Source organism: Anomalospiza imberbis, chromosome 1 (assembly GCF_031753505.1).
Source record: "Anomalospiza imberbis isolate Cuckoo-Finch-1a 21T00152 chromosome 1, ASM3175350v1, whole genome shotgun sequence".
In the NCBI taxonomy this organism is placed as follows: Eukaryota; Metazoa; Chordata; class Aves; order Passeriformes; family Viduidae; genus Anomalospiza; species Anomalospiza imberbis.
The window spans coordinates 135,895,385-135,907,337 of record NC_089681.1 but is presented as its reverse complement, the minus strand read 5'-3'; the positions used below and the strand labels follow the sequence as shown (position 1 = coordinate 135,907,337).

The 11,953-nt window shown below is 42.7% G+C and overlaps 1 protein-coding gene across 10 annotated transcripts in view; it reads left to right on the top strand.

Moving 5' to 3' along the window:
- The first annotated feature begins 775 nt into the window (after positions 1-775).
- ABI1 (abl interactor 1) overlaps positions 776-11,953 on the top strand; it is a 77,365-nt gene continuing 66,187 nt past the window's right edge. For 4 of the 10 annotated variants that reach the window (XM_068172011.1, XM_068171993.1, XM_068172038.1 and 1 more), the window contains exon 1: positions 777-1,041. In XM_068172011.1, the coding sequence (XP_068028112.1) occupies positions 925-1,041 (117 nt within the window). In that variant the 5' untranslated portion in view covers positions 777-924. Of the gene's footprint in view, positions 1,042-11,953 lie in introns of all 10 variants that reach the window. The other 6 variants (XM_068172057.1, XM_068172030.1, XM_068172048.1 and 3 more) reach the window with 2 other exon arrangements.

Below are 11,953 nucleotides of genomic sequence, written 5' to 3'. Positions count from 1 at the left end.
CAGCTAAGTATTTAAGCTCTTATGAACCTAAATCCAGGCAATCACTGTTAGTAGTTATAGTGGGCAGACCTTGACTAAGATCTACGTTACTTGGATTCAGTATTTCTCCCTCCCCCTCAGGGGGTAACTCCCTGGAAGGGACTAGTTGCCCCAAACCATGATCATTCTAACATCTTACCAGTCTTTTGTTATCTTTGGAATGGGAGGTAGTGGAATCACTGTCCCTGGAGGTGTTTAAGGAAACACTGAACATTACATTTCGGGCTGTGGTCTAGTTGACATGGTGGTGCTCAGTCATGGGTTGGACTCGATAATTTCAGAGACCTTTTCCAACCTAATTGATTCTGCGATCTTCCAAACTTTTAGCCTGCCAGACGGCCAGATAACCAGAGCAGTGCTTCCCTCCCAGACCCTTTTAGCCTCTCCTGCAGAGCCGCTGCCTCTGGGCAGCACTGTGAGGCAGGGACTTTTCTGAGCGGGGCGGGGGATGGACATCGCTGTCTCCCCTCGTCTCTGGGGTAGACGAGGACAGGAGCCGGGGGAGCAGGACAGTCCAGCAGCCGCCGTCCGGCCGCAGGAGCCAGCCAGGCCGGAGCATGCCGGGCCCCACCATGTCCCCCGGCCCGCGGGCGGTGCCCGTGAGCGGCGGCCGCCCCGCGCATGCGACCGGCCCTGCCTACAACTCCCGGCTGCCTTCGCACAGCGAGAGCGAGGGCGGGCTTTTCCTCTTTTTTTTCTTGGTTTGTTTTTTTTTTTTTTTTTTTTCTTTTTTTTCCCCTCCCCTCGGAGGGGGAAGGATGGGTGGGGAAAGCGAGCGTTCACGAAAGCGAGGCGAGGAGGAATCCCACAATACCAGGCGGGTTGCGAGCCCGGCGCTGCCGCTGTCTCTTTAATGCAAGAGGAAGCGATGCGGAGGGGTGGAAAATGGCAGAGTTGCAGATGTTGCTAGAGGAGGAAATCCCTTCTGGCAAGCGGGCTCTGCTCGAGAGCTACCAGAACCTCACTCGAGTCGCCGACTACTGCGAAAACAACTACATCCAGGTGAGGGGCGGCGGGGCAGCGCACCGGCGGCGGCGCTCGGCGGGGCTCGGCTCTCCGGTGCGGGCGGCGGGGCCGGAGCCGCCTGAGGGGCAGCGGCGCCTGGCTGCCCTCGCCGCGGCTCCCGCCCCGCAGCCGGTCCCTCGGGTTTGCCTTTTCTTTCAACTTTCCCAGCTGAACGGCTAGGCTTCCCTTCCCCCGCTCCAGAGGGGAAGGGAGGGGGTTATTATGTCAGTCCGGCTCCGAGGGTGTGTCTTTTTTTTTTTTTTTTCCTTTTTTTTCCTTCCCCCCCCCCCGTATTTATTTATCATGAGTCACATCCCGGAGACCTTTCAGGGCTGGGGTGGGGGTGACCGAGGCGCGAGGGCCCCCGAGCCTCTCCTTGCGGCCGGTTCCGACCCGGTATCCCGGGTTTCCCCACGGCTTCCCGGCGGCGGGGCTCCCTCCGGGGGCCGCGGACGGGCCTCGGAGCGGCGGTCGGCGGCGGTGGCCGGGGCGGATGCGCCGCACGTGGGGCGCGGGTGCCGGGCGGCCCCGCACCGCGCTCCGCCGGGGCCGCAGCGGCGCGGGGAGCGGAAGGGGCCCCGCACACGGGTGACATCACGGAGCTCGGGGATCCGCGCCGGGTCCTCCTCGGCGTGCGGGTGCCGGCGGGGCCGAGGCAGCCGCCGTGCTGCGGGTCCGCAGCGCTGCCGAGAGCGGCGTGCGGGGGCAGGAGGCTGCCCGTGGGCTGGCACCTCCGTGCGGGCGTGAGGCGGTGTTTCAAAATGGCAATCTGTGCCTCTCGCAGCCTGCCCGGCTCTAACACCCTGCAACAGTGGTTGCAGACCGAGTCTCTCATGCGGGAAGAGGCTCCATTGGTTGTAGCGTCTCTCCACCGGTCGGTGTGGATTTTTTTCCCATCCCATAGATTGCTAATGCTTCTTGGCCTTCTTTTAAGTCTGATTTTCTGAAGCTACTTTAAGCACAATTTCCTATTTTTATTTTTTTTTCTCCAGGATTTACATCACGTGACTCTAAGTCTCAGTCTTTAGTCATACTGATCTGGATGCAGAACCATCCAGAGATGCTGAAACTCAGCTTCTTTTTCCGTAAAAATTTGAAGGGGAAAGGCAAATAAACTTTATTTACTAGACAGCTTGTAGAGTGAACTTGTTGAATGTAATACTAGATTACCTGTGATAAGTATTTAATACAGGTTACTAACATCTTTGGTATCCGTCATTGCTGGTAAGCTGTCTTACTGTTTTTAGTAATGGAGTAGCAAATATGGAAGCACATCTTTAATAGTACAAAGTGATTTTTTTAATGAGATATTTGAATTAAAACTGCTCTAACAAGCCATATTTTCAAGTTTTTTTTTTTTTTTGTGGTATTTGGGGTAGTATGAGTTAATGTCTATTTATGCTTCCGAGTTGTTTGCTCCACCCAGAGAAAGCTGCTGATATAAATGCTTCTAAGAGGCGAGGTTCATTTGGTTTTACTCATGGGAAATATGACAAATACATGAGTATGGTAATTGCAGCACAAGTTTTGACGTGTCTCCTGCTTCTGACTTTTCCCTATGTCAGAAAGGTGCAGAGAATCTTCAGTTACATCATTTTCTTCAGAGTCATAAAACTTGTCTTGTCTTACTTTCATCAAACAAACCAAATAAACACAACACTTGAGCAAATTCCCATCTGGTCATTTGAGGTGGCTTTTCCTTTTCCTTTTCTTTATTTTTTTTTTTTTTAATTTGGTAGCTCATTTTCACCTCAAGTATCGAGGTCAGCTGGATGTGGGATTGGTGGGGTCTCTTTTATCTTTGTACAGCTGTGTTTACCCCTTTTGAAAGGAAGCCGGAATTCTAAAATTCCTAATGCAGTCTTGTACAGTAGCTTTGGAAAATGTATACACCTCACTTGTATTTTACATGTATTGTACATTTGCTCAGTAAAAATGTATTGATAAAACCATGTGTTCTTTTAAGTGTTTGATGGAGATGGTTTTTTTAATCAGCACTTGATGCAAAGCCATCTGCTGTCCAGTTGGACTACTGAACAGATTATACTGCCAGTGCATGTGGTGGAGCCACTGCTGGATTAGACAGTGTGACACAGGGCACTGGGTTATGAGATTTGGGTATATGAGTATTGTGGGGTGGGAAGGGAGAAAAGGAAAGGAAGAGGCTTAACAAGCATACAATACAAAAATCTATGTGTTTAATGTAATTGAGCATTTTATAAAAAAGAGAGACCAGAATAGAGAACCTGGCCATGAAGTGAATGTTAAAATACTTCTCTAGTAGCTCCATATTGTAATTTATCTGGTTGCATGTAGCTGGTTCAGTTCAGCCACTTTGAATTTGGAGGGGTTTCTTTTTTTCTGTGGAAAAAGCGAAGTGCTCCATAGTGGTAAAAATTATCGTGTGCTGTTGCCCACTCTGAGATGTGCCACTGAGGTGAAACAGGTTTGTCAGACTATTCTGAGTGCTGGCACTAACAATTTATAGTGATTGTAGTAGGAGACAGAATGATGTTCTCAGTGTTATGGTTTATATTCTTTGCTGACTTAAGCAGGAAAGTAATTTCCCACCACTAATATTGCTGTATTGAATCTATATATATTTTTTATTTGAAAATACAGGATTTTTTGTTTTGTCTCTCTTACTTAAGCTGAGAATAATTCTTTAAAATTTCAGTCGTGCTGATTTTTTTGAGGAAAACTTGGATTCAACGTCTTTAGAGATTCCTCAGGGGGAAAAAAAGAGAGAAATGGGGAAAAGCTCACCTGGTTGGAACTTGCCTCCCTGATGGTGAATGTACCTGTGTGGAGAGTAAGTGTCCTTTTACTGGAGCATTTACAAAAGATGGCTGCATTTGGGAATCTCAAGTTGAAAATTGCTGTTCTCAGAAAAGCGGTTTCTTGCTAAGGCACACTGTGACTATATCAGAATGCCGGCTGGAAATACAGTTTGCCTTCCAGATCATGTGTATTGTAGCTATCTAGGAAGTTTATTTGTTAGGAAGAGAAAAGAATTGAGGAGAAGTGGAGCAAATAAGCTTCTAAGGAAGACCTGCAGTGCTAAAAGGAAAATACAGTATAGTGGCAGTCTTAAGGGGGATGAGAGAAAAAGGGGGACAGAAAAAAATAAAGAAAACCAAATGTAGAAATAGTAACTGAAGAACATTGTGATGTTTTGGTGGTGATTTTGGCTTTGAATAGAAGGAAAAGGGCATTATAAGTACATTAGTGTGTTTAATCTCTGACAATATTTAAAATCTGATATTTCTGGTTGGAAGCTTCAATAACAAGCAGGTAGAAAATTAGATCCCTGTTTTAGGTTGGAGGCTTAAACTCTGAACAGTTTTAAGAGAAGGTTTTGAACCTTAAATCTTTAAGGCATAATTTTGCCTTCTGGAATATTTTTTCTTAAATATAGATGTATTAATTTTTAAAAAATACTTTCAAAATGTAAGTTCCCATAGCTGATGTCTTCCCCAAATCCTTTTGCCTGCAGGTATATTCTGGGACTAGCTCATTTGGTGTGCTTGTAACCAAAAGACTATCTGAAAATCTGTAACATAAAGCTGAAGATGCTAGTGAGGAGTTTCATCAGTGTCTGAGTATTAACTTGATCAGTACTACTTAATACAGAAATAACAAGGAGTTAAAGCATTTGCAGTTCTAGTTACGATTCTTCAGCTGAAAAGTACTAACTTCCATAGAGATTCACCAGTCATTTTTCTAGCTGTATAGAGTTATTTTGGTGTTTTAAGGAACTTATTTACAATAACTAGCTTATGAAGCATTAGAATGACACAGGAAATCAGCTTGTGCAGTGTTACTGCACTGATGACTTCCTTTTGAACAACTTCAGTTGACTGGTGTACCCCAAAGAGGCCTCTCTGTGCTGTAAAACCCTGCTTACAACTCTCCTACTGTCTAAATCAAGTGTTCCTTATAACCTTGTTTATGCATATGCAGATATATATAGTTTTTGTCAGTCTCAAGCTTCTAGACCACTTGTGAGGATCCATTTTTAATTTTTGTTTTTAAGCTCAAATATAATTTTAATATGACTGTGAGAACCTCTAAACAAACAGCTTGCACTTCTTGTATAAATTCTCATCTTGATAGTCTCAAGTGGGTAGATTTAGCAGCTTTAGAAAAATAAATTGAGAGACCTTTTAAGGAAGTAAGTGCTGTGTTGCCTAAATGTGTGTTTTTCTGTCATGTTACTTCCTTCTGTAGCTTCTGACTGATATGTGGAAACTGAACGGTGAATTAACAAGCTATTTTGGGTAAAACAGACAAAAGCATGGATAGATTTCAGTTTAACTGCTGTTGCAAAAAAACTAAGTATCTTTCCAGTTGGTGGGAAAGTGAATGTGTGGCATTGAGCAGAAGTGTTGCATACAGAAAGTTTCATAAATATTTGTGTTCCAAGATGCATAGAGGAACTATTTTTGCTTGATAAGTTGGATGTTCTATATTTCCTTTCCAACACTAATGAACCTTTTTTTTTGTGGCTTTTCTTTAAACATTGGTAGCTGGTCAGACACTCGATTTCATTGCCTGGCACATGGAAAGTGGCTTAACTTAGTTCGGTACAAAGAAGTTCACTCAGAATGTCTAATTCAGGAAATGAGCTGCTCTAAAAGGATAAACTTCTTAAATTGCCACTAATACAAATCCGTTATGTGCTGTTAGAACTTGTATGCTTTTATGTTCATAGGTTAATTTGTTTGTATTGAAAGCAAATATAGTAATATTTTTTTCTTCGGCAAGTTTTATTGCTAAATTTGGAGCATATAACAAGCAAATTATGTTCATTTCCTGTAACATCAGATATAGTAAAAAATTAGAGAGCAATGAGATAAAATACAAATGTATACTCTATTATGCATTGTAGGTTTAAATAATGCTCTTTTAAAAAAGGTGCTGCATTATACTTTGAAATAGTGTTCTTTTTAAGATAGTTTAAGCAAATGTTTGCCAGCAGTAGAAAAGGCACTGGCTGTTCTGTGTGTGGTTTTGGGTTTTTTTTAAGAATAATAATATAGGTCCATGCTGCTGGGTTAGGCTTATAGCTCTTCTGTGCCTTGTGTTGGTCTTCTGTGCCTGTGCAAGTGTCTTTGTGTTTTGGAAAATAAAGCTTTAACTCATAGGCAGCATAAGACTGTAGCCCAGCTTCACTGAATCAGCAAGTGATTTCACTGAATTTAAAGAAAATTAATCCTAGGGTGTTGTATGTCTAGTTTGTTTCCAGAGGGGGTAGATGATATGAGATGAGCTTTTCCAAATTTGAAATGTTTCCATGAATTTTTGTATATTTGGCTTAAGAAGCCAGCAAGATGTTGTCTGCTGTTCCTGCTCCATTTTTCCTAAGTGCTACTTTAATCAGGGGCAGTAAAGTGGATTGGTATAAGCTTTTACAGGTGCATATTGTTTCTTCCACAAGGGAAGTGCTCTCCACCCCCTTCTGTTTGTGCATTGCTGGAAGGAAGAAGCTTGCAGGATGTCTGAGGTCAGTGTATGCCGAGTGTGGTCCTTGCTCCCCGCGCTGCTCTTGCTGTACACAGTCCTGTGGAATTGTTGGAAGGAAGAGAGAAGTTTGATTAAATGGGGCAACAATCTAATACTTCCCCCTGGTTCTCTGGGAGGTTGTTACAGTAAGTAGCACTCCCAGTAGAGAGAAAATAGATGAGCCTTGGGAAGGTACCATAAAATGGAGAATGAAGGCAAGAGTACAGGAGCAGGCTGAGTAAGAGTAGGAAGTGTTGTACTTCTGAGGGCAAAGTTCCTGTTAGTATCTAATCTAAGTTTAACAGAAAAAATAAAACCCCTGAACTCTGAAACAAAAGAACTGATGCAACTTCCCAGTATCTTTGTCTAGCATTTTGAAGTGTTTTCTTTTTACAAAAGCATAAGTGGAGGCATGAAATCTGTAACTGGCTCATGGAAAGTCATATAGGGACATATTGTCAGATTTGGGAACAGAACCTGGTTGTGTGCACTTCCAGTGCTGTTCCCCTTGCCACCCCACCCCTTTCCAGACTGCCTCTTGTACTGCAGCACAGCAAAAAGTGCATATGCACAGAAACATAGAGGCAGTGTAATGACTCGGGAAAATACGCACCTGAACACACCTGAAACCATCATTGAACTCATTAGCAGCAATTACTTTTTAAGAATTTAATGTATTGCTTCTCATAAGAACCCTGAGATTCTAATTTTTTGCTTTGCCAACCTCAGGAGTTACATAAGGCTCGCAGTACTGTTTGTCTGCGTGTTGGTGAGTCTTGGCAGAGGCACGAGAAGATGCCGCTCTATTTCTCATTAGTGAAAGGAGTCTGTGTTTGACATTTGTGGTGACTGAAATCTTGCTTAGCTACAGAATGGTGGGGTGGCAGCTGTGTGGACAAAGTGTCAGTCCTGGCATAGCAAGACAGCCTTGAGGGATAAGGGGATATCTTGCTCTCTCTGCCCATGTTCAGTCCTTATTTAGTGACTTGGAGTCTAAAGGAGCGTAGTGTTGTTTTTATTGTTGCACAGTAGGAAATTGCTTGTGGGATGCCGCTTACTCAGTGTCCAGGCTTGTTCATAATTACCTGAACATTCTTGCTCTCTTTACCATCTGTGTTTCCTAGAGTGGACTTCCTTTGATGCTATTACTTCCACCCCAGTCCCAAATCTGAGTACTGATGCAGAGGTGGGTGGGCTTGGTCAGAGTGATCCTCACCTCCTTCCATCCCTATGTAAAGGGAAGTAATTGTGGAATTTGAAATGGTAGATACCGTGCCTCAGTCTGGTTCCTCCCTTTTCCTGACCTTGCTGGTGAGGCAGTGGCCACAGAGACATGATATCTGCTGTGGGTTGCAGAAATAGCCCTTTGCACTTCAAAACTTGCAGAGAACCCTTGAGAGCCAAGACCAGGGTGCTGTGGAGAATAAGTTTCAGTGTGCTCCAGAACACAGCTCTGAGCAAGATGGTACTGCATGTGCCTTTCCTCCTGCACCCCCAGCCTGTCAGTGTGTCCTGACGGTGCTGAAAGTAGGCTCAGTCAAGTGTTTCATCAGCTTAGTGCCAGGTATTGAAATAGAACATATAGCATTTCTAACAGGTGGGCTCTTTAAAGAATCAGTTTTTTATGCAGCAGAGGAAAACATTCCTCCTGATTTTTGAGGGAATGCGTTACTTTCCTTGGGTTAATTAATAAGGGTGTAGATGCCACCTTTTCTTGAGACTGTGCCCTTAAGCTGTTAACAGGAGCCATGCATGCTTGCTTTGCAGAACATATATTTGTTACTATGATGCTGATAGTTCAGAAGAAAATGAGGGGTGGGGAATCTGCATGAGACTTTCAGCTTGGAGTGAAACACAAGTATAGCATTTTCTGGTGCAACTTGTAAAATTCAGCAGTTTGTATTAACGTGAGCTGGAATTGGTAGATAACCTGCTGGCTGAGCTAAAGAAGCAGGTGAGTTTAACTCTGAAAAAGACTGACTACTTAAAAGGGAACTTTAATAATATTCTTGTCAATGGCTCCAGATCAAATATGTTTAGTAAGTGCTGGGGTTTGGCAAACTGAAAAAGTATCTGAAAATCAAAACTTCCTTTAGTTTGAGCCTCCCCTGTGATAAAGTCTCTTCATAACCTCCTCAGATGATGTGTGCCATGCTGTATCTTCTGACATTGTGGAATTTTCTGAAAGAACAGTAAAAGGTTGTCTCTTCTGCAATGAGATTGCATCTTTCTTGTGTTTCTTACGTTAGAATAGCAGATATATTTGTGATAATGTTATCCCTCCTTCTCTGAGCCCAAAATAATCAATTCTGTATGAGGAATCCTACTAAAACATGGTTTGACATCCTTGGAGTTGAATGTAATGTTCTTACTGGGTGGTCTTAAAGTTATAAATAGTTCCAAGGAGGGAAAAAAAAAAAAAGTTTGTTTACCACTTGAAGCATAACAATTCTTGGAAAAGAATTGAAGTGTAGACTTTGCTGGCTACTTTCACACCAGTGTTTCACATGATAATACTTTTTATAAGCTATGCCTTATCAGGCAATTTTGGGGATTTTTGTGGCTTTTTTTTTTTCCATGGATAATCTTTTACCAGATGCGTATCTTCACTTTCATTTTCTGATCTTGTACTTTGGGGTCAGCAAATCTGCCAAGCAGTATTTGTCCTGCAGCAATCATTGTCAGCTGTGCATCTTATTTAACTTTGTTGTAGCAGGTGTGCAACAAGTTAATACTTGAGCTCTGGTCCTCCTGCAATAGTTCTGCATTTTCTGGAGCTTATGATAAGAAAACATCTGCATAAAACAAATAGGCAAGCGAAGAACAAGGTGTCTAGGCAGGTGCATCAGATTACTGCATGAACATCTAAGTAGCTGCAGAATGCCATGCCGTGGCTTGTCTTTTTACATACCTTGTAATGTTAATTGCTCTTATGTCACTAAATACTACTAGTGATGTTTTTCTCTTTCCCATGTGCTTCTCCAAGGCTGTGATCTTAACGTGATTTTGCTGATTTCTTTCTCCCTGCTCCAGTCTTCTGCTTGCTGCAGACTGCTTATTAGACCTTTTGTCTCGCTTTCATGTTGTTGACTTCGTCTCATTTCAGATCTGAAAACCTATTCTCCCTTGCCTATTTCTTTTAATTAATCTCTTTCTATTATTTAACTGTATATTTTACAGCCTAGCAACTTATATTAGGCAGCGATTTTTCATTATACCTTTCTGACAGTTTCTACTAGCATGGGTTTGCTAGTAATTTGAAACCTGCAGCTACCGAAGACATACATACACATTTATTTTTAAAAATACCTTTGTTGGCACAGAGTTGAGACTAAAGCCTTATCTCTGCAGTAGTCTCTACCTGAGGAAGCCATAAAGACCAGGGTATAGAGGAAATGGAATGCAGACAATGTGAAATTGGACTGATATGATTCTCCATAGTAATAAAATTCTTAGGAGGCTTCTTAAATTTATATGCAGCCAGGCCTTTCCTTTATGGGAAACCTGTCTTCTACAGGAAACTGGTCCTTTTATTACTCTTTTGAGACTAGGGAGTAAAATGGGCATAATAAAACTCATCTGCTTGGAGGGCTTTGGTTCTCTTAACAGTGAAGGAAAGTGAAAAGTGTCAGGAGGAATTGTGTTCTCTTAACATGCATGTGTCCACAAAGCAGAGCTGGATGTGATCCTTAAAGGGTTTTATAAAATATGGTTATAAACTCCAGGGTTTCCACTGGGAAGCCTCATGGCAGGTGGCTTGGATGGTGCTTCAGTCAGGGTCCAGAGAGTATCAGACTAACAAGTAGAGATATGGTGGATCAATTCACTTATGTTGCCAAGATCTTCGAGACCTGGCTGGGGATTGTGCAGCCTTTGCTTTGCTGTCTGACTTGCAGGATTTCTAAATCTCTGGGAGGAGCTATTGTTTCTATGATGCAAACTCCTGGCTTTAGCCACATTAGATAAAATACGCGTCTGGTTTGGAAGTGCTTGGCTCTACAAGGGCTCTCTTCAAATACCGTGGGTGTGTTTCCTGCTGCAGCACACCAAATGTTCTCCCAGCACTGAAATGATGTGGTTGCCGCAGTAGTCCTGGGATTTGTCTTAAATGGCAACAGATTTTTAATCTAATTTCTAAGGTGTCTTTAACTCTGAATGTTAGAGAAATTGTTGTTGCTGTAGATGTATTTGAAGCTTCAGCTCACACAATGCAGCTTATTTTTTAAGAAATCTTGTATCTCTTCAGTAGTGGCTGTCATTTCTAAATGTGTATTTCATTCTTCTTTATCAGTCTGTCCTTTAACCAGTGGAGAATGATAACAGCCAGTGGAAAGCTTTCTAGCACACATTCCCTCTTTGGAAACCTACTGTCCATGAATGTGAACTGTAAAATTAGCTCTTCTCAGTTCTCTGCAGTGAATGAATGTTGACTGTTCAGAGACTGAGGGAGGTATTTTGAGGGAGGTATTATGTAATTATGAGAGGAGCTTGTTTACTGGGGATAGAAGCCAAGTGTTCAAGGGTATGGTACCTGTTGATTTTTGCTTCTCTGCTGGAGAGAGAAGTTGCTGGTTTTGGTCCTGAATGTCATATGTGTGGAGTATTTAAGTGTGTTCCTTGGGCATGGAAGGAACTTTAGGAGTAGATAATCTATGTTGAATAACTTTCTGCCTTGCTGATAGAAAATGGGAATGGTTTGAAGGATTACTGAAAAGCAGTTTGAGGGTCTTGAGAAACTCCCAAGTTTCTGACAGGAATAAGAGCACAGAAAGAATGGGGAAGAGTGTGTAACTCCCTTCATTGTGTTCAGCCACTCTCTCTTGCTAACTGTGGTGCTGAGAAAGACAGTATGAAAAGCAAATGCTGTTACTATTTGTTTCCTGCCTACAGCAGAGAAATAGCTTTACTTTTCCCCCAGATTGCTGTAAGGGCTTACTGCAGCAGCAGTGGGCGTGGGGGAGTATCAACTGGAACAGGTACTTTTACTGGCTGCATAACATCCCACGAGGCCTGGGGGAATGAACTTGGGGAATACTGTGAGTCATACTTGTCAGTCTCATAAAGCAGGAGGCTTTTTAAAATTGGCCTTGGAGGGGAAGAGGTGTTTAATGGAGCAGTTGTGCAGGAGTTAGGCAAATAGAGAACATAAATAATGAGCAAGGCTTATTTAAGCTTCTTGCCTCCTCAGAAAATGATTAAATGCAAACAACCATTGTGAAAGTTAAGAAAAATGCATCGTGATTTAAGGATAATGGGTGCAAAAATGTGGCCATCCATGATGATAAGAAAATTCTCTTTTTGTGAATAGCAAAATCAATTTTTGTAGTTGTTGAACAGAAAACATGCTTATTGTCGGTCTGTTTGGTTTTTTGTACTTTCCAGTTTCCTTTGAAAAATAACAAGG